Below are 22,659 nucleotides of genomic sequence, written 5' to 3'. Positions count from 1 at the left end.
AGAGTTAGTTTAACTTTAGTTTTTCCATTTCGGCGACCACATGTTGCTGGTCCCACTTAGCATATTAAAAAGTGAGCTCACCCTACAGCCAAATCTCGTATGCAACTCCTTCGCAGGCAGCCAAGATTTATGGAATTTAATTTCCTGAGCTGCCTCTTCTGCCCGGCCAGCCGTGGAAAGTGGAGTCTAGTGGGATTCTGTGAGGGTGTTGTGTCAGCAGTGTAAACAAGGATGCAACGGATGCGTGGCCATGTGGAGAGTGACACGTAATATTCGCAGCCAGCCACAGGCTGCTATTTCTGCTGCTGCTGCTGTCGACACATCTGCAGTCGGCGCAAATGGAAAGCTGAGGAAAACTGAAAAGCGGAAGAATGAGGAATGGCCCGCCGCCAGTACGACCCAATAACATTAGCCCAACGGCAGTAGCAATATTACCAACTGTTACCTAGGCAGGCGGTTCGGAAAGGACGAAGGACCAGGGAAGGAGGAGGGGCTGGGCCGCTTTCAGCCAGGAGACAGTGAAAGTGAAAGTGCGCCTCGCCAGGTCGCGATGGCAGGCAAATTTCATGCACCATTGCGTGACAGGCAGCGACTCAGCATGGGAGGGTGGCGGAGGGTAGAAGCGTGCCTGGAAGCGGCAGGACATTATTTCTACACTGTCCAAAAACTTTGACACGATGAGACAATATTAACGGACACTGCTGATAGTAACAAGGTAAATACTATTTGAATTACATTTTATTTGGTAATCAGGTTTAGGTTTTTTGCAAAAATATATAACATTTTAAAACTATTAGTACTTGTTTATTTGCTTAATAATCAAATATATTAATATATATATTTATAATCAAGAATTGTTATGCGAATAACATTTTGAACGCGAAGGCTTCTAATCTGAGATTTCGTAAATATTTTAATAATTTTTAGCGGATGTAAGTTAAGCTCTATCAAAACAAACTTCTTCAATAGGCTTTCCTTAAATAAGAACTCATTTAAAACCATTTAATGATATGGCAAATAATTGGATGGAGTTGGTTCCCCAATTTTTCTCTCCCTGGACTGCCGTTGACGATGTCCTTGCTGTCGTCCCCTCCTCGTTAATGCCACACACACAGGCGGAAGAGTCGCGAGGAAGGAGTTGGAAAGGGCAGGGCTGGGCGAAGCAGGCGAATAATATATGAGTGCACTCACTCAAACTGACTAAATTCCCTGTCCCACTCCTCTGGGTTTTCCTCAGTTTTCCCCACCTTAAGTTCCAGTTCCACCAAAAAACAGAACCGAACCGAACTGAACCGAAAATGTTTGCTCTTGATCGATTGCCGTTGAACCGTAGCGGAGGCAACGCACGCGTAACAAATGCAATTCTCCTTAAAAGCAGAAATGTGTCACACGTTGGCAATACACTCCGCCCATGGAAGTGCCCCTCCAATAATGGCCGAATCCTTTCAGTGCAACTCCTCGACTCAGCCACCCTTTTCTTGTTTTTGCCCCCATTGTCGCCGTTGTTGCTGATGTGTCCTGGCAGATCCTTTTGTTGCCTTTCCACTGTACACCATACTTTTTGTTCTGAGCTTTTGTTCCAGAAGCTTCCTCTTCAGCTTCTTCTGGTTGTGCAGAAAACAAAGATAAATTGGTTAATTTCCCCCACCCCGCCCAGTCAGACATCAATCGATGTTCGTGTCTCCATCTCGCTCCCGCGGATGCCGTCTCCCTCGCTCTGGTAATGGACTTGACTGAGCTTACGCATTATTCTATTTCCCTGCATATTCTCTAAGTTTTTTCCGCCTTTATTTCCTTTTCTTGGGGAGGACACTGAATTAGTTAGCTCATTGGCAGTTCGACTAGCTGAGCGTTTGCCATTAAGATCAAAACCAAACAAGTGTTTTGAAACAAGAAATGAATATAAAGTTAAAACAAATACATAGGTATTTTCTATATTTGGTATCGGTAATAAAATACACAAATTTGTATATTATAAAACTAAAATTAGAAGCAGTAGGTACATTCTAAGTTTTTGGTATTATGTGTCAAGTTTTAGATTGAAAGTATATCTATAACTGAAAAGTAAATACTGTCCCTCTTGTTATTTTACTTTTAATGCATTGACTGGCTTATGGGAAAAGTATGTGATAATTAAAAGTCAATGTCATAACACACTGCAAACGGCTGATACCAAGCAACGAGGTACAAGTGGCGAGATGTTTTACAATCCATAATCGTTGCCAGTTACGATGGCAATTCGCCACTTAGTTTAAAGGGGAGCAGAGGAAACATCACAGGGAAAGCTGAATATCTACATAGGGATCAGGGGTCATGGGTGTAGAACGGCTATGTCTTAGAATAAAAATTCCAGGCACCTCGATTTCTGCATGCCCCTATCCACAAATGAAGATTTCCCAAATTCAGCTACCGTTGGTCTTCCTGGTTCTTGAATATCCCCCAACATCTCCTGATCCTTCATCCCACCAACTAGAACAAAAAGCTGGCAAGGAACAACACAGAAAGCGAAACGAAAACTGAAATACGGCTGCATCATTAAATTTAATATGATACTCATTTAATGAAATTGTTGCCGATTTGTTTTGAAAATACACGCGCTTGCTCCTTGTTCCCCATGAAGCGCCTCAGTTCGTTTGAGTTTGACGCCTCCTCCAAGGAAATACAGTGAGGGCGGTAAGTCCAGGCCCCTCCCATCCCCTCTCTCCATCAAACTTTAAGCTTCAGCCTCAGTTTCAGTTTTTGTTTCAGTTCCAGTGCTCGTGCCAAATGCGGGCGGCGGTTTTTTGGGGGCGAGGCTGAGAGAGTGCAATATTGCGAACATGGCCGGATAATGACGACAACGCCATAGCCATTGACGCCGACGTTGGTTAGGAAGGAAATATGCACTGGCCGCAGGCTGAGGACGAGTGCGAAAAAGCAGGAAAAGAACAGGTACACTGCAAGTTTGAAACTCTACAAAAAATATAGCTCAAAACTGGTATGTAACCGAGTTCTATAGAAATATCGCTTTCAATTAAAACACATAATTTGTATTTAATCCCGTTAGGTTAGCTTTATACCCATAGGGCATTTTTATAGGTAAACGACACGAAATATGAGTTATATGGAATGATTTCTCATTTACATTGTAGATTTCTAGACTTTAAAATTTAAACTGCTCAAATACCACCATTTTGTTGTTTCTAATATTTGTGTTTTATAATGCTTTTTGAAAAATTGTGCTTTTGCTTTATTGTTTCACGAATTGAAAATTTTATATAAAATATGTTCTAGATTAAGTTCGAGCGAAAATGCGCTGGACATTGGTTGAGTTCGATACGTTCTAAAACAGACGCAGCTCTGTTCACTGTGAATTTCTTTCAGTGTTTCCTGGGATCGTAGTTAGTGGCAAAAATCATTCTAATGACAGCAAAACGTAAAAAGCTCTGAAAGTGTTAAGTGGTTCCTCAATAAACTTTATGTACTGCCCTGCTCTCCGCCGCTGTTCGCTTCGGTTCGGTTCGGTTCCAATCCGTTCAGTCGGCTCCTGTCCCGCTCCTCAAAGTGTGCTTGTGTGGGTGATTGTGTGCGGGGGCCGACACGAAGGGTGGTACTCTGGGATGAGGCTTAAACGATTGTCCGACCAGCGTCATTAGCACTTTTAACCGCATATTAAATTTAGTAAAGCCTTGATTAATGGGTTCGCACTTCATTTTTGTGCATTTGACCAGCGCCGAGTTCCTGCTTCCGTAAATGTATCTGATTCTGGTCCTCTGTCTAACCCACGCGAACCTTCCTGCTGCCGAAAATCTTATCTTTCAATGAGTCGCAGAGACAAATGACACGTGATTTTATTTGATTTACTTACATCTGCAGCTCAATTTTCAGTTTGACTTCTGGTGAGTCGAGTATCTCGTTCTCTTGCTTTTTTTCGCTGGCCTTTCTTTTGGCCAACAATTCCAGATACAGTTACAGATACAGTTCCCTGCTTCTCCGTTCGGGCCATTATCCGAAATGATTCGATCATTAGCGACGTCGTTCCTGGTCGCAGTCGGGATTGTTGTGTTCTTTCGGCATTACGGGTAATTACTGGAATGTTGTGACAACATTTCCCTGCCTTGTCTTCAAATTACTTAATTTTAATGGCCAGCCATATCGCACGAAAAGATTGAGACGTATAGGGAAATATATACACCCTGTTGTGGGCGGTGGGCTTTTTATGAACTCAACAGCTTGTGGCGCTAGTCGAAATAGAATGCTCAATCTGATTTCTTTTTATTCAAAATAGGCTTGTCTTTTAATCAAAAGAGGATTGAAATTTAAATTTTAAATAGTTCTGTGTCGAATAAGGCTGGGGTGTTTTGAAATTCATTTTGAGTTTATAAATTGTGGATAAACTTCTACTACCAGAAACCCTGCTATTTCAGCAACTTTTTTTCATTATTGAGTTTTTAAAAACTATAAAAAAACGAGGATAAATTAAAATAAAAAGGAATATCTTTAAAATCATGTATCTCAAAATATTTAATTAGTCTACAAAAAAAGCGAAAAGGTTTTTGTTTGTAAATGGGAATTTAAAAAAAAAAAAACTCTTTTAACCATTGGTAAACCAAAAACGTATTAAAAAAAATGACTTGAATGAATTGAAACAAACTTAAATGGTTTCCATTAAACAACAAATATACTGCATTAAATATTTCTTAAGTATCCACTGCATAATGTATACATTTTTTTTAAAGTGCATTGTTTTTATTTATGTTCATATTGTCAAATATTATTCTTTCGTTGTTTGGTTTAAGTTTCTACACCGCCGACGGCAAGTGGACACCGACATTCTGGGATCGCCGGCAAATGGTTGCCCCTACAACAAATACACCGCACTACTACTCACACTCACACTCTCACAACAGCAACAATAGGAGCTGTCAAAACGGCGGCCATATTGAAAGTCAGTCAAGTATTTCGAAACTCGGGGGCGGAGCCAATCGACGCGCATGCGCATGCGCTTGGGGCAAGTGCAAGTGCGAGCGAGGCGACAAGTGTGTGCGTATAGTGCGTCGCGTGAGGAGCGGCCATGCCACCGTTATTTCTGTATATTTTGGGATGAAGGTGTGGAGTGGAGTGCTGTGCTGTGCCTTCGACGTCGCATGCGCATCGCACGGCAGAAACGGAGGAACTGCTCAGGACCGCTCGAGGGTCCGGGCTTAGGTCCGGGTCGCGAGTTCTCGAACTCGAATTCGAAGTCGAACTTTTGCTGGTGTGGGTGCCCGCTCTCGCTCTTTCGAGCAGCAGGTTCAATGTATTGGTGCACCGCTGCATTAGTATTGGTGCGATCTTCGAATTTTCGCAGTTCGAAATCGATTTCGAATTCGAACCAAAACCGGACTTGAGTTTGGTACTCGGTCTGGGCCCATAACTGGTTTGTTGCGGGCCCAGTTTACCTGCCTGCTGTTCGGGTTCTCTGCATGGGTATCTCTGCATCTGTATCCGTATCTTTGCATCTGTGAGTGTGCTGGGTCCAAATGAGACTCCAATTTCCCCGGCATAACCACTGCATTCGGTTAGGCGGTTGCCCGAATCGCTTTTTGGGAGTTAATATTCTATTAGGAGCTCATTTGGCTGATTGCCAGCCAGGATGTGTAATGGTCTTTTTGCGCAATTGAAATCGGCGAAGGGAACCACGCAACTGGAGTTTGTTTTCCACTTCTAATTATCGACCATTCGCTCATTACATGATTTATGAGCCCCGCTCAATATCGCCTTGATGGATCGATGGCCGATCGATTGATGGATTGTGTGAACCCGGTCTCCGAGCACTTGTTCGCTCGCATCTCGCTGTCTTCATTATTGGCTCGAGTGGATTTCTGACATCTTGCTTTGTTTCCAACAAATTCTCAACCGGCCTCAATTTGCTTTTCGTAATTAATGATTTATTTCAGTTTTTTTGAAGTGTTGTCTTAATTCCAGCGAAGTGATTATAGATAGTTTCTCCATCGCACTCACTCGATTTGAAAGTGTGAGATGTCTCAAGTGACTTGGTGTCCATCTCCGATTGGCCCTAGGCAGATGTTTTGATCAATAAATGTTGCACTTCACTTGTTTACAGAGGACGCAGGTTACTGGTAGATAAAAAATCATACATTTACATGAATATTTTTTACCACTTAATACTGATCGTTTGGCTTATTATTGGTTACTTGGTAGGCTTAGTATCTCGATTCAGAACCACATCTTTGGGAGTCGAAAAAACTTTAAAACCAAAAAACTAGAATTTGTCTTCTGTATCACTCAAATATTTGGAATTGCTTTTTCTCTATTTCAATTAAAATAAAAATAAATTTGGGCTTAGAAAGGTGAAATTTAAATTCTTTGATTTTTTAAATACTTTTTAGCTGTCTTACATTATAATATAATGATTAACCAGAATCGTTGCTGTGCATAAGCATTTAAAGTTTAAATTAAATAGTTTATTTGATTGTGTACATGACTCAATTGCTTAAATTTAAATATAATTATAATGTACATTAGTTGTCAATTACACAATAACTTAAAGTTATTCTTAGCTTTAATTTGCAAAACATACACCTTAATACAAAAGGTATGGATAATTTAGTATAAATTACAAAACTGTCCCTCGAAATATATCTCTGCAATAAGCCATTTAACTCATTATCACACCCCATCGAATATGAGATTCACAGCATAAGTATGTACTCTTTCACAAGATTTTTCTTAATATTCTGGGGGCTAGGTGGAAATCATAACGAAAATTCTATTTGAGGGCCAAGTGGGAACCATTTTAATTAACTTCAGCAGACCGAAAACCAAATAGGAACTCAAACTTGGCAGAAAATCTTGTGGGAATAGATGCGTCCTCTCGATGTCGCTGATTCGGCCATGGAAATGGAATATTCACGTTCGCATCCGTGAGTCCAAATTGGCAACTGCTCAAATCTGATGCTATTTATGTCAACTATGGATGCGTTGTGATTCCGGCAAACACCTCGGCGCGAATGTTTACATCTATTGCGCCAGCAGAAACACAACGATAACTGCTGGATATTCTCAAAAGTCGAAATTCTGCCTGAATTATTCATGTGATTCTGTGACACAATCGTGAGCACATTCACTGAATTTCGCGATTACAAATGGCCGGCGATTATGCGAACAATGAGAATTCAATTTGTTTGAGCTCCTGACTGCCCGAAGATCGGGCTGAGTCGAGTTGAGGCCAGTTTATGCGGGTGGAGCAGTTGCTGATCGTGGTCTTCGGGTCCGGGGCGCAGGTGTCTGGGCTGGTCATTGGTCAGAGCTTTGTTAATGCCAGTTGATTAATCGCTTATTATGATGTCAGATTAATAAGATCGTTTTCAAAAATGGTCCGCGCTCGAGGCCTGCAAAAAAGAGTAAATGTTCAGTGAGTCGTTCCACGTGAAATTGTTATATCAATGCGGTGCTTACGCTCTGACATAATCAACCTGCCTCCATGCGATCACTGGGAATTAAAGTCACTGAAAATACAAGAAATTATTAACTGGACTTAAGAAACGTGCTTTTGAAGAGCTTACCTCTTGTTTAAGACGTTTAGGACATCTATATCCAAATGAAAGCCCATCCCAGTGAAAGCCACTTTAAAGTAAATTTTTAAATACTATATTTTTATTATAAATATTACAAATAAAAACAAAATCTCATTTGTAATTTAATTATAATTTTCTTTATGCTTTTCGCTTTGCCTTTTGCAGCACATCCACTGCATTCTTCACCATCTTGTTTACACTAATGTTTAAATTTTATTTACAACAAATTGTTTAGCTTCCACATTTCGTTTCCATTTCGCACAAATGTTTGAGTGTATTTAATGTTTTTGTTTTGTTTCAAATATATATTTTATCAACGCTTCCGAATTTTGTTTCTTGTGAATTTCTACATTCTATTTTTATTTTATGTTCCAATTTTTTTTTGTATTTTCTGAATTGAAACTTAAGTATTTAGTTTCTTACAGAATGAGGCCGAAAGTTACGTATCTGGATTGAGTTTAATTTCGCTCTCAAGGTTGTTTTAGCCAATACTTATACATCGAAAAGATTTTTTTTCCATTTCTTTTGACTATTTTCATCTATTGCAAATCACAAATCCTTTCACCTGGGATTGGGAATCGGCTCGGGAAGGGAAGGGGGTTTTCTGGGGAATTTACAAAACGAAACGCTCTATAAAGTTACATGTTTTATATTAGGCTTGTTTAATTATATATATCTACATATAAACATATGATGCTTTATAGTTTTTCCTTCCCATCCTTCTTTTTCTTTCTCCTTCGTTCCTTTGACTTTGGTATATGGATTTCCACAGATGGCGTGGAAATTGAGTTTGAGTTACGTACATACATTTATATAGTTGTTAGGCGAATATTCATATAGAAATCGTTCGGTTCCGTTTCAAAGAGGGTTTTCTACATCCTCACATAATAATGCATTCTTTTCATTTTACTACTTTACAGGATCTTAGTTTGAATTCATAATTTTTACATATTCATTGTTTTCCTCTGTTAACAGTTATATTTTTCTTCTTCACTTGCCAATTCATATTTTTATGCATTTCGGTATACTTTATATCCTTTTCGACCTAATTCGAATTTTATTTTTGCAAGAACTAAAAATTGCACAAGACATTAAAATTAAAAGACAATACAGAAATAAAAGTTCTTTTAACCAAAACTTGAAAAACTCTCAAATTGGTTTCAAGTTTAGAAGTGGTTTTTGAGATTAAAAAAGTTTAATTTGTCGTCGATTTTTTACATCTATTACTTTGGAGTTTGGCCAATCATTTGCGATTCCTTTCTATTTATAGTTAAGCTTCTGCCAGTTAATAGTTTTGTTTTTATTGTATGTGTAAAAAGTTTTGTTTCCTTTAAGCAACGCTATTCCGTGGTTTTGGTATTTCTTTGTCTAAATTTGCGACATTCACTTAGGGCAAAATTTTCTATTATCATGTTCTGTATTATGAAATATTTATGGGTTTCTTAAACCAACATGCAATGGATATTGACGCCATTTGGTTTTTCGAAGATGTTTATTGATCTTTATTTTATACTTTTGCGCTAGGACTGCTACAAACATTGATTTAGTTTTATCTTTAGGTTTAGGGTTTATGCTGGGGTGTATATATAAGTTAATCGTACAGTACTTATGACGCGTAGAACTAATGTTATCGTGTATATAGTATATATGCTTCATATATATTTATTTATATATAACTCCTTGCCTTTAGCTTTACTTGGTATCATGTATAGTTATCCATATATTTATGTGTATATATATGCATTATAGTTAAATATAGCTTATTTAGATCTGAGGTCACATGAGTTGGTTTTGTTTGAGTTTTACGCTTTACTTGTATCTTGTATCTTGTATCTTTATCGTAATCGTTACCTATACGTTTATCTTATTTCGCTTTCTCCACTTGCCATTCGTGTACAATTAAATAATAAGTAGAAAATAATAACAATTAACTAAGTTGTAGGCAGCGTTCTCAGCACTGCTCTTTGTTTAGTTTAGTTTAGTTCACGCGAAGTTCAACGGATTGGATAGGTAGTAGATAGTCCTCTGGGATCGAAGTAAATTCATTTGCGCTCTCGGAACTAACGTAAATTGTATTTAGATAGAAATTTCATTTAACTGGTGCGTCGGATCTACTGCGGACTGTTGGGTGGCGTTATCTCATCGCCCTCGCCTCCGGATCCCGGCTCGCCCTTCGTCTTGTTCTCCTTCTTCCACTTCATGCGACGATTCTGGAACCAAATCTTTATCTGGCGCTCCGTGAGACACAGGGCGTGGGCGATCTCGATCCTCCGCCGGCGGGTCAAGTAGCGATTGAAGTGGAACTCCTTCTCCAGCTCCAGCGTCTGATACCGGGTGTATGTCTGCCTTCCGCGCTTGCGTTCTGTTGGTTTCAAGTAAACAAAACAATATTCACAATTAAAATCAATGCAACGCTTGACCGGCCACCAAATCAACAACAACAACATCTACTATATCTACAGGTCCACTACAATGCATACAACAACCAGAGCTGGAATAAAATGTATATATATTCTTTTTCTTTTCTCTCTCCCGCAGAATTGGACGATGGATCGCGGGTATGAGGGAACTCAAAACCACATGAAGCAAGGCGCTGGGACTCTGAAACTGAGGCTGATTAAAAGACAACCTTACCGAATTCGGATATTTGTACTTGTCAAAAAAAAGGAAAAAAAAACAGAGCCCACAACAGGTCTGTGACGAGGGGCAGAGGCTAAAGGGGTCTCCCTCCTCTCTGTCGGCCATCCCGATAGGAACTCTGGGTTTAATTTTCAAAGCATACCCTTCTCATGGGTAGTTTCACTTACAGAGAGGACTAAATTCAGTGGTTTTGATGGGAATGTATATAAGATATTTCGGATTGCCACCAAAGTTTAAAAGACTTTTGGAAAGCCAAGATTTTTAAAAGTTCTTTTAGAATTGTAGTCCTTCAAAATAGATTTGATAAGATACATGCAAATTACAAAATAAATTTATTTAAAATTCCGATGAGACAAGACTGAATCTTCAAGATTATTTTCAAGATTAAATCCTTTTTAAATTTGTCAACTGTGATTAATATAGGTTTTTCCTTCAATTTACGTATCTAATAGGAATACAATATTTTTAAGCGACGTAGTTTTCGGTAAGAGCATTAAACTTTCGATTATGTATCCAAACTTTTGGTTCACTTGTGGATTAAACCCGGCGGAGATTTCATGGACATCAAGCGGCGAGCAGACAAGGTAACTAATTATGCCCCAATGCGGTCTGTCCGTCCGTCTGTCCGTACCTTTGTCCGTAAGGCGGAGTGGTATCATGCCTGTGATTCGGGCAGTGCAGTTTCACCTTCTTATTGCTCCCCCTTGGACGGTAGCTGGGTATAACTGTAAACTAATTCGGCATAATTACGAAGGCTGACTCCCCCTCCGGTCGAAACCGCTCCATTTCGAAAGCAACCAACCAAATGAGTTCGGCGCCTAATGACACTTACTATAATTATAATTTCGGTAATGACAAAAAAAGAGCATAGTGAAAATGTCGGGAAAAAATATGTCAAATATAATACGCAGCAGCAAATATTATAATTGTCAATGGCGAAGGCAATAGCAGGTAATTGAAATGGGTTGCTGGCGTGAGAAGCCACTTTTGGGTGGAGTTTTCCCGGCGACTTCTTTAGGGTATTTTTCTGTTTTTTTGAGGGTTTGGAAAATGTCCGGCCGGAAATTGAAAGGCGGCCACAGCAGCATTGGCATTGCGGTGGCTTTTGACCAACCACGCCAAGCGGCAATCAGTGGAAGGCCCCTCGGCCAAAACCCGTCCCCGAGGTGGGCAGTCTTAACTATTTTTTAATAACATCTTCAGCATTTGTCTTGCTCAACTTGGTCGTCCAATTTTTTTCTTTTTAATATTTTATGTATTTTTTTGTGTCTTCCATCTCTGGCTCGAGGTCATTACATCATAAGCTCTTTTATGTATTTTTTCCCGAAGTATTCGTTTTTTTTCTGTATTTTGTGCGGCATCCATTAAGGCGCGCGAATCCAAATCGGATAGAACCGCAGGAGGGGGTGGCTAAATAGAGAGGGGAGCAGCACAGCGGTGGTCAGCGCAGCTACCTTCTTTTAAATGACACGGCTGATGCCATGTCTATAACCCGAGGCGTTCGCATTTAATCATCATCAGTTAGACGAGTCGCTGCGCCGGCAAAAAATCTTGAAAGATTTGTGGCAAAAAGCGTGCGTGGTCATCCCCCCCGGCAGCCGGACCCATCCTTCAGTCTGCAGTCCGCGAAGAATCCACGGGGGGAAGTCGAAAGAGTTGAGTATTAGGAGCGGATTAAGAGCGCAATAAATGGGATGGACTTTCACCCCAGATGATGGATAGCAATAAGGGTGTTGTACTAGGGAGTACGATTTAAGAGTTTGATAGTTTCTGTTTAATTCTGCAACACAGAAATTAAACTAATTGAAATTGTAAAAGTAATCATTTCAAAAGAGGTAGTCATTATCACTCATTTTTCTAATCAAATACACCATTTGTTTCTGTCTACCCACAACCACTCTTGTAGATCCCATCTGATCACTATCTCATTCTTCCTCTGGTACATTTTCAGCACATTTCCATTTTCATTTGCATTTACACTCCCCTTCGACATAACAGAAGCTTTCGCTGATAATTAACAACACAAAGCTGTACGCCTGCCCCTCATGCATTGCAAATAAATAATTATTTTAATTGATGAAAACACCTACAAGTTGTGCATACAAGACCGGCGTCTGTCTTAAAAAATAGAGTTGCTGGGGGGAGGGACAGAGTTTTCGAGGGGACAGAGTGGATATGGCTGGAGGGGCGTGCATTGGCAATTTAAGAGCGTGCGCTCTCTGAAATTTGTTTTTAATGATGCCTTTGCACATTTCATGTATCCATCACTCAAACAAAGCAAAAAAGTGAAAAAGCCAAGAAAAAATACTTGTTTTTCTTAGATATTGTTAGGGCGAACGTGGATCAGTTGGGGCGCCCTTTTTTCTGGACAGGAGCTTCGAATTGAGCGCTGAAAAATTATTATAAACGCATTAATGGCGCTTTGAAGGCAAGAAGCAACGTGAAGTAAAGTGAAGGGCAGGGAAAGATGGAGTACAAGGTGGAGGTATCAACAACAGAAATATAATAAAGGTGAAACAATTAATATGAAAAAGAGTAGCGATACATGTGAAGTACCAAAGGCAAGACCTCTGACGTTCTCCGCTCCGCTCCGCTCCCCTGCCACGCCCCCACCCTGCTGCCACTCCCCCGCCCCCTGCCGCCCATACACCTAAAGTGGCTGAGTGGTTGACTGACGGACCGAGTGAACCGGGGGCATTAATGCTTTTTGATATGAAAGCGTATTGTAATTAAATTGCGATTAGGCCACCATTTTAACCATTTTACTCGTTTATTACACTGCTCCGGCTCCATAATGGATTTTATTTCATTTTCTTCCCCTTCCCCTGCCGCAGCCCCCTCTTTCCGCACACACAATTACATTAGTGCTATTGGCTGTATGTGTGTCGGTTAACGTTTAAAGGAAATCATTAAAATAATTGCTAACAACATTTTATGGAATGCGTTGAGGCAGGAAAAAATTAAAAAACATTATTAAAAAGCTCAAAAAAATTATATTTTATAATGCCCATAATAAATTATTATATTGGCACAGATTGCTTTTTCATCACACACCAGTCACGTTGAGCGGAACTAAAACAATGGCCAGCATCGTGCGAAGAAGTCGAGAAAATGCGAATTTAATTTCTATTCTTACAGGGCAGGCCTAATAATACAATTTTGGGTAGTGCATCTACATTTTTAGCATTAATCTTTAATATCCAGCTTCCTCTGCTAAGGCTATATAACTAAGTTTATAAAACTGCGGACAAGATTTTACTTAAAGACTCTTTATGCTTTTAAAAAAAGTTTTTTTTTGAATAACTGATCTTCTTAGTTAATGATTTTTTTAGGCAAAAATAAATGACATTACTGCAGATAGCCTCCAAAATAGATGACTGGCCCCAGGTTAAGGCTATGTCCATTCTCAGCTGCAGTTGGGTGGTCGCCGTAGCTGTTGCAGTTTTCTTGGCCAAAAAGCAGCTCGTCATGCAACAAATACAAAAATGCATTTAGCAGCAAACAAAACGAAACGTAAACAAGTAAAAGCCACCGAGCACAAAAAAAAGCTCACATCAAATGCGAGTAAATGTTTTTTTAATTGCGGAAATTACAGACAAACGCGAGCCGCCGCAACAAAAGCTGGAAAATTATTATTATTTATGATCGTAAGTTGATAAATTTTTCACCCAGCTGAGGAGTGTTCGTGTGTGGCATTTTGTACCAAAAAAAAAGCAGACTTATACCGCTGGTTGATGTCACTTTATTCTCTGTGCTGTTCTGGTGTGAATCTGCCAACTCATTCGATGACTTTGTGCTAAATAAACAGTGGGTTAAGAGGGGGACAGGGGCAAATTGAAGTGGGTGCTCTTTTTTAACCAAAAAGTTTCCACCCATTTGATTGTTTTGCATATTTGACGTATTTTTGCCGTCGCAAACTTTTAGCTTGGTGTTTTACAACCTTTGGGGAGTTTACCGAAAATGAAACGAAAAGTGGTAGGAATAAATATAACCCCAAATCCTTCTGAGGTTTGATGTCTTTGACTGCCCCGCTAGCAATTTTTCTTTTTTCCCCTTTTTTTTTAATTAAGTCCAAGAATTTTCTTTCGTTTTTTCAGAGGTAAGAGTAACAATTAAATATTGCCATTGACCATTTGATCATTTGTAACCTTTTTTTATTTTCATTTGGTTGCCCTTTTTCATCTGGTTATAATCTCGGGAGACTCGACAGCGTTTTTAATTTGGGACTTGTTAAGCACTTAAGAGGGTTAAAAATCGACAAAAGTTGACAAAAAAAATGGAGCCCAAAAATCTGAGAAAAGAGAGCAGAAAGGATCGCCAAGGAGTTGACTTAGGGCTTATAAATGCGTTTATTTTAAGGAAACGAAGAGGGGGACTTTAAACTTTATTTAGTTATCGCTTAAACAAAAGCAAAACGCAAAACGGAGTGGGAAAATAAGAAAACTATGCGCGCCATCTGATTGTTGTTGCGGGCTCTTCTTTCGTTCTTTCGGTTGCTTCCCTTTCGAACCACCGTCTTGGCCATCTACACTTGAAACATTATTACCAAAACAATGTAAATTAAAAAAAGGTCAGTACAAGTTTTAAGGTACACATTTTACAAACAAAAGAACAAAAAGACTTTAAAAACATTAATAAATAAAAATGTTGAAGCTTAAGCAATAAAATATAAATAAAAGATTTATTATTATACCTTCATTGTATATTAATCTAATTTAAATTATTTCGATATATAATAGGATAGATGACGATTGATAGCCTCTCGATATAAAAAATCCTTTATCTTGCCCTTAGAGACTTTTGATTTAATAATAAGATCAAGGTAATAGTTTTTCCAAGTGTATGCCCTCAAGTCCCCCATTTTGGATGCTCGCTGTGGCCATGGCTACCCATGTCAAAACTATTTGACAGCTGACTAAAACACGCTATGCGAGGGACGCGAGAGAGCGGCAGTCAGTCAGGCTCATATCAAGTATCCCTGAGCAGCCGAAAAAGTCTCGCCCCCGCTCAGCGCTCTCTCTGCCTATCAGCATCTTTCTCTTTTCCTCCTTCTCTCTACCTCTCTCGCCATCTCGCTTTCTCCCATGGCCGCTGACTGGCAGCCATTGAAACATGTGGCTGACATTGACGACGTCGACGTCGACAGCGGCAGCGGGAGCGGGAGAGAGGGGTGAGAGCGCAGGATGCGGGGGCGAAAACTTAAGAGGAAGTTATCCTTCGGTGGCGAAAAGCCTTGTGGGTATGGGTAATGACAACTATAATGAAAGCAAATTAAGGACCACATCTCAAAAGAAAACTTTTATACTCAGATTTGTAAATATATTTGAAAAAATTAAGTGCTTTTGAATCTTGGAGCCATAATCACTAATAGCCTGAACACAAGATTTAGCTATACAAAGCTATATTGCTGAAGGACTAATAAAACTAATTTAGTTTCAGAAGAAACATTGTAGATCTTGGTGGAATTTAATTTGAAACATTGACGTAAACAGTGTTGTATTTCCTTTGTCTTTTTAACTTTATTTTACTTTACAGTACATAGATCTTTTTTGTAGGTTTATTTGTTCAATTACATAATTTTAAAAGTTTAATTTTACTGATTTAACCTGACATTTCAGTTGTAGAAGTGTCTTGGAAGATCTCTATCTCGCTACACAAAGTACTTAAATAACCATTATCCTTAATTGGTATAATTGAAAAAGGAAAGCTGCTCTTCTTTCCCAAGACCTTGGCATAACCTCGAATTAATAATTCCTAACTAGTTTCGGATGCTTCTGCATTCCCATCTTGCCATCAGATACATTTTTTAAGGCATCCCAAACGCCGAAACGCGAACCGCAGGAGGCCCAAAAGCTTGGAGAGGGACGGCGAGAGCTTCCTCACTTCATTGCTGCATGAATAATATTCGTAATTTGTCAAAAGGTTGGCCAAATCCCAAAATACAAAAACAGCAGCGGCCCAAACAGAAGATGAGGGAAAAAATGGAATCCGAAAACAGAGCTGCGATTGAGCCACAAGGCCCCAAACGCCTCTGCCATGTCCAAAACTGACCCATCTCCGACTGCCGGGCCCCCAAGGACCTTTGGCGAGCTGTTGCCATTACTCTGCGCTCCTCAGCTGCCCAGAAAGGCGGGGGGTGTGGAGAAAGGGGGCGGGGTGACCCAACCGAAATAAAAGCGAAATTTCCTCTTCGCATTTGCTGCGCTTTATTAAACTTTTCCACCCAACACCACAGAGTGTGTGTGTGTGTGTGTGTTTTTGTGAGTTGGAAATCCCCAAAGTTCCTGTGTCATTTTTTGTGCTTCACGTTGCTCAAATTTTTTGACAGACCCTGACAGAGGGGTGAGTTTTTCTATTCATATATGTATATGTGTATATATTTAGAAAAAATCTTCACGCATTTGGCAAATTATCTTTTGATCCGCCCGCTTAAATTGCCAGCGGCAAAAAAAAATCAGAAAAAATGCTTTGGTCGAGTGATTTGAGCTATCAAATACCTGGCAAAAAATATGTTGGGTCAAAGTTGCTATTGAAAATTGAAACTACATCTACTGAAATGCAAGAGATTATTCCCAGCAATCTCATAGTTTATAAGATCGGGTAATTTTAATCAGCATTATACGAGCATGAATGAATGAAACAGAAATTAAAAAAAACTATGCAGAATTGTATAAACAAACTAGTTAATTTTGCTATAATAACCAAACCAGTTCTATTCAGACTACAGGGTATTAGTATCCTGAGGAAGGCAGAGAAAAATACGTTAACACAATTTCACTTTGGGTGGACACATCTAAGCCGGGCCAATCGTCTGCCTAAGTAGTTGTTTTCCACCCACCGCCCCACTGTCGCTCTTGTGCCATCGAAAAGTAGTTTGCGCGCAAATCCTCAAGTTAAGCAAAACTCTCCAGGACATTAAGTGCAGCGCCAACAGACAACAAAGTCCAGGAATGGCAAAGTTTCCCACTCGCCTCGCCTCGCCTCGCCCCGTTGGCAACTGCCAAACGGATGATGGCCGGGATCAACGTTTTACCAAAGCCAGGGCAAAAGTTTTTCCAGCAGACAACGTGCAACTTTTTGGCCAGCGCGAAGTTCTTTTCATTGTCTTGAACCCCACTGACAGCTTCCGAAGGGAAGAGGAGTGGAAACTGTCGCTTATAATGCGCACAATGAAGTGCACTTTTCCTACTCGCAATGGCCAGAATTGAAAAGTGCTCAGCTTTGGCTCCGCTGGCATAAATATTTCCATTTTATGTAAGCGAGAGATTTCCCAGGGAATTTGAGTGAATCAGAACGAGCAGCTCTGACAGCGGCAATAAAAAATGCATTTATACAAGGGCAGCTAAATCTGACTTTGGGCTAGCTTTCAAGCCATTTTTTTTATTCAAAATGGGTGAGGAAAAGCAATTTAAATAATCTTTACCAATTAAAATTTAAAGCTCCTTTAAAAAAGAAAAAGTTAAATAGTATCATTTCAAATATAAGCGCTGATTTTTTATTTTCTATGACAATTTGATTGACCAACTGTGATAAAAAATATGCTAAATTAGCACAATCAATTTAAATTGCATGTAACCTGCTTAAATATAGTCTTGTACTTGTTTATATTTACAAATTTCTCGGCTCAATATTTTACTCTTTGTTTAATCGACAAACTTTATGTGATGTTTGTTCTCTGTGTGTAAAGAAATACAGAGAAGGCCAGGCAAGCAGGCAACCAGGCAACCAGCAAACACTTGTTGCAAAAATTTGTTGACTGTCGCTTAAATTTATGACCCCAAAACTCGAGGACGGCAAAAAGAGCCAGCAGCATTCAAAGGATTCGGCTTGGACTGCAAGTTTTCCCTCTCAACTCACCAGCAAATTACCAAATAGAAGCGAGATAAGTGGGGAATGGAGGAGGAAATCGAGTTGAACTTGGTAAATATCAAAACAACATTAGGGCATGAGAGCCGAACGAAGGGCCAAAAAGGGGCTCCAAGCCCCGGAGCCCATTGTTGCTGACTGCCATCCATGAGTTACAACTTAATTGAAACGGAGTTTCGTTTTTCCTATACTTTTTTATTTCGAAAAAGCCCAGAACAGACTCTTCTCGCCTTGCCCAGTCACGATCGGAACCTTTGTGGCACCTTTATCATTTCCTTTGTTCGCCTTAGTTGTTTCCTAATGCACGCTTGAAAAATGTCCAGGCGTTAAGTAGTTGCAATCGTGTTACAGTGGACAAGTTGAGATATAGAAGGTTGTGTAATGGATGAATAACAACTGTATATGCAAAAGTAATAAATATGTAAATAGCATTAAGTGATTGCAAGCTAAGTTTATTGTTATGGAATAGTTATTTTAAAGAACATGTGTAGAATTAAATTAATTAGATTCAAAATATAAATCAATAAACAAAAGTTGTCTTGCTACAAATACCAATGTAATGAATATAGAAGACTAGCACAACATGGTGTTGGGTATTACAATAAAACTTTAATGGACCTAGTAAGTGTTTATAATTGGCTTAAGGAGTATTCTATTCTGTTCATAGAGCAAACCTGATGGTGCCAATCGCCCAATACAGCCCCAACTATCCTAAGGCCTACAAGCAATTTTCGATTATTTGTCCCACTGTCTCGGACTATTTATGGGCTATGCAAAATGCAACACAGACTGGAGATGGGGGGCAAAGTGGAGCCAAGGCAAAAACCTAAGCAGAAATAAACTCGTATGCATTTAATCATCGTAACTTAAGCTCGGGGATCATGTTGTGGCACAGTGAGAATGCCGCAGTTGCCGCCGCGGGAGATGCGGACCGAGCTTTGGGCCAACTCCAGCTTTAATTCCCCGTCCCCGTCCCCGACCCCACCCCCTCCCCATCCTCTCTGACCGCTTCATTTTTAATAAAGAAAAGAAGCAAAAATATATAATAAGAGAAAAGAGGGGAAAACTTCGTGTCACCGTGGTAGTTGCCTTCCTTCTCTTTATTTTTTAAGGCGCGTTCTTCTTATTTTTTGCACCGCCGCAGAGGCAGAGGCGTAGAGGGATAGAGGGATGGAGGGATGGAGGGAGGGGATTAAGACGACGGAGTGGCCACTGCGGAGTGGTGCTATGAATGGAGCCTCGGCGTGTTCTGGAGATTAATAAATTGATGGCATCCATTGCACATAACGTGTAACTAATGGCGCTCATCAATTCTGCTTTACATCTCAATCTGGCTTTGGCGAAAAAATACAGTCAGCAACAAACAAAAAACCACAACATCATCCAGGGAGGGGGATGCGGATGGGGAGAGCTCCTTGGATTCGGTAATGACCCAGGAGCAGGTCAGCTGGCTGGGAGAAAAAAGGACCGACCACTTGAGGCTCTCACTTTCTCCGGGGAAAAGTGAAATGCCAGCGGAATTCTATATTTGGAAAGGACTCGCCTCCTTATACCAATACCAATTTCCATTGAAGGCAGGCGAACACCATCCCCACTTATGCAACATCCTTTGAATCCGAAGCCGGACCACATGCAGTCTGTGTGCTCTACTTTCCAGCTCTCATTAGTTACGCCTCGGGTTTTTGGCAAACCTTTTTCTGGCAGGATTTGGGACTATTGTCGATTTGAATTAGCCAGCAGGACCGCCTTCTGGGTTCGGATCCGCTCGACAAGCGGAACCCGAGGAGCACCTCTTCCGCCACCTCTTTCATCATCTTTCATCTGCCTGCATTCATCGATTTTAGCATTTGGGAAATTCGCAAATTTGGACGAATGTCAGGTATCGAGGTGCCTTTTGCAGATGGATTACGACTAATGTCGAGCAATTGGCCAAGGCAATAAAGTGAAATTACCCGAACGTGTCAAGGTCGTCTTGGAAACATTGTGAACTGAGTGCAAGCAAATACAAGAATATTTGCAAGAAGAGTTTGGCAATGCGATGTGTGATTTGCTTTCAAATTAAGATCCAGTATTTTACTATTAAACTAAATGTTTAGGTCTTTGGAATATTTTTGCTAATCAATATTTATAATTCAAACAGTTAAAAATATAATATATTAATAAAAATAAAATGCTAAATGCGGCGTTCGTTTTAACTGAAGGGCTTTTGGTACGTCAAAAATGATATTTTATAAACTTTTTCATATAACAAAATAAAAATTGGGAATATATTTTTACAATTTAGTTTGAAATAAAAAATAATAATTAAATAAATAATGTGTTTTAAATAAAAAATAATAAGAGGGTGAAAGAATAAAACTGATTTTTGATTTTTAAATTGCAACCGTCTGCTGCATGAGGACACTGCTTTGTTTAAATGCTTGCTATTCGATCTTATACTCCATCTTATATCCGATCTTATATCAAGCAGTCAAAGCAGTAAACAGTACAGAAAGCAGTTATATGTGACTGCTTTCGCACTGCTTGGAAATACGAGGTTCGCTGTAAAAGTTTGAATAACTTAATTTTAACAAAACTATTAGCTCTTGCTGTTGTATGCACAGTTACGTTACTAATGGGAACTACGATCAACTCTAAACGGGGACTAACTACTGCAACCCACTACGATAAGAAGAAGAAAAATTCCACTTAATACGTTTCGTGGAATTGTCGATCACTTTCCTTGACACTTACCAAACTGACTTCGCATCCAGGGATACAGTGGAGACGGCATCCCCGAGGACTGCGAGTTCGGGTTTTGGGAAGGGGGCGTGTGTTGGCCGGGGTGGCCCTGGTGCATCTGCGGCGGACCCTGGCCCTGGTGCATCATTCCCTGGGGCGGTGCTCCCACCGGCGGAACGCCCGTCTGCTGCTGGTACATGCCCATGTTGTGGTGGTTCTGATGGACCTGCGATGGGAAATAATTCAGATTAGTAATACTCTTTTTTTGAGATGGGATCAACACTGGGTGGGGGAGTTGTGAAAAAAGGTGGCAAGCGGAATGTGGACTCGGTCTTACCTCTGTCACGTCGGAAACTCCCACGTCCGTGTAGCCCAACTGCAGGTGCAAGCATCAAAAGCGAGAGTGTAAAAGATGGGAAAAGCGTTAAGTGGTTGGCGAAATATGCGGATGGATTGGGGAGCACTAAATACGATTATCGATTTGGGAAAACATTATAAATAACTCAAAGGAAAACCAATAAAGTTCTAACCTCCCGAAAAACTACAAGACAACAATATGATAATATTAGTTTGATTGCCCAGTTAACGTTAAGAGTGCTTAGGACTAGGATTTATTTTTGGCGTAATTGGGTTTTAAATTTGTTTCCATTTATGTGCTATTTCATTAATCTAAATAAGTTGATATCGGTTTTATTAAAGATAATTTATCGTGTAATAATGTATTTTTATAAAATACTCAGAGAACCAAATTCCTTGATTTTAGGACAAATTTCCTGAGTTTTATGGATAGCTGCCTAAATTTTGAGCCTAAAACCTAAATCGACTCTTAAGACAATTATTGCTCTAAATTTTGCATTAAAGGCTCAAATTTAAGGCACATATTTCTTAAAAAAATGAAATTTTTGCCAAAATCTTTCTTCTCTGAGTGAAAGAACATTTTTAATATAATACAAATTATGATTTTTAAATTGAAAATTTGCCTTATAAAGTCAATAATCAAAATTTGGTTGCATTTATACCTGCTTTTTGTTGGCTAAGTGCATAAGTTTCTTATTTTAATGTGCCAAGTGATGATATATCGACTATAGATACTGTTAATCCTTTACTTCCGCTAATTTACTTAAAGCTGACCAAGTCGCTAAGCCTTTCTACCAAACCCATTAAAGCTACAATAGTGTTATGACAAGATCCTCCAGCTCACCTGCGCCTGCGGATGTCCCATGTGGTGGGGCAGCGTCATCTGGGCGTTCATGTGGTGTCCGGACATCTGGTCCACCAGCGGGGGCGACCCGCCCTCGGGCACCATGCCCAGTCCGCCGACGGCCGCCTGCAGCTTGCAACTGGCGTAGACGACGGGCTGCTGCTGCTGCTGCTGCGGATGTGTCACCTGTTGCGTCACCTGCGGCAGCTGCTGCTGCAGTTGCTGCTGCGGGGCCTGCTGCGCCTGCTGCTGCTGCTGCTGCTGGTTCTGCGTGGGCTGTTGCTGCTGCTGCTGCTGTTGCTGCTGGGGCACCACCAGCTGGCCGTTGGTCTGCGCCTGGGGCATGACCCCGCCCACCTGGCTGGAGGGGCTGTCCGGGCGGGAGTAGACCTGGTGCTGCTGCTGCTGCTGCTGGTCCATCCCCTGGCCGTTGTAGTAGGGCATGCGGTCGTAGGGCGGGAAGCGCGGGTAGGGCATGTTGCCCTGGTGGCTCGCGTTCTGGCTGTAGTGGTGCATCTGCTGGGCGTCCAGGTCGGTGACCCCGTTGCCCGGGTAGTGGCCATGGTGCATGTCCGCCCCCATGTACGAGTTGGTGAAGTACGAGGTCATGCTCTCGCAGTTGTTTGTACTCATCGTCATCGTGGCAGCTTCCTCAGCGTCCGCTGATCCCGC

General features: G+C 40.5%; 1 protein-coding gene and 1 long non-coding RNA gene across 5 annotated transcripts; both read right to left on the bottom strand.

Moving 5' to 3' along the window:
- Nucleotides 1-6,525: 6,525 nt before the first annotated feature.
- LOC128266769 (uncharacterized) lies at nucleotides 6,526-7,567 on the bottom strand. Its single transcript, XR_008269109.1, has 3 exons — nucleotides 7,548-7,567; nucleotides 7,441-7,490; nucleotides 6,526-7,373 (listed from the first exon to the last, which is right to left on the bottom strand). It is a non-coding gene; the product is annotated as an uncharacterized LOC128266769 (long non-coding RNA).
- Nucleotides 7,568-7,616: 49 nt separating this feature from the next.
- On the bottom strand, nucleotides 7,617-22,626 carry LOC128266764 (homeotic protein antennapedia). Of its 4 annotated transcripts, none has more exons than XM_053003491.1 (4): nucleotides 21,988-22,626; nucleotides 21,124-21,162; nucleotides 20,789-21,012; nucleotides 7,617-9,923 (listed from the first exon to the last, which is right to left on the bottom strand). In XM_053003491.1, the coding sequence occupies exons 1-4, from the start codon at nucleotides 22,624-22,626 to the stop codon at nucleotides 9,671-9,673; spliced, it is 1,155 nt and encodes a 384-aa protein (XP_052859451.1). In that variant the 3' UTR covers nucleotides 7,617-9,670. The 4 variants fall into 4 exon arrangements, with proteins under 4 accessions (XP_052859451.1, XP_052859452.1, XP_052859453.1 ...); XM_053003492.1 differs by having other exon boundaries at nucleotides 7,617-9,921; nucleotides 20,799-21,012; XM_053003493.1 differs by lacking the exon at nucleotides 21,124-21,162.
- Nucleotides 22,627-22,659: the final 33 nt, after the last annotated feature.

This window comes from Drosophila gunungcola, chromosome 3R (genome assembly GCF_025200985.1).
Source record: "Drosophila gunungcola strain Sukarami chromosome 3R, Dgunungcola_SK_2, whole genome shotgun sequence".
Lineage (NCBI taxonomy): Eukaryota > Metazoa > Arthropoda > Insecta > Diptera > Drosophilidae > Drosophila > Drosophila gunungcola.
The sequence above is the reverse complement of the archived record's forward strand: the minus strand, read 5'-3'. Positions and strand labels throughout refer to the sequence as shown.

Bases quoted from the DNA above. Each gene is read 5' to 3' on its own strand.
- LOC128266764 (XM_053003491.1), bottom strand. From the start codon at position 22,626: ATGACGATGAGTACAAACAACTGCGAGAGCATGACCTCGTACTTCACC. The intron at 21,013-21,123 runs GTAAGACCGAGT...TTCCCATCGCAG, and splicing joins GAGTTTCCGACGTGACAGAG to GTCCATCAGAACCACCACAA. The intron at 9,924-20,788 runs AGGAAAGTGATC...CTTGAAACCAAC, and splicing joins AGTCAGTTTGGTAAGTGTCA to AGAACGCAAGCGCGGAAGGC.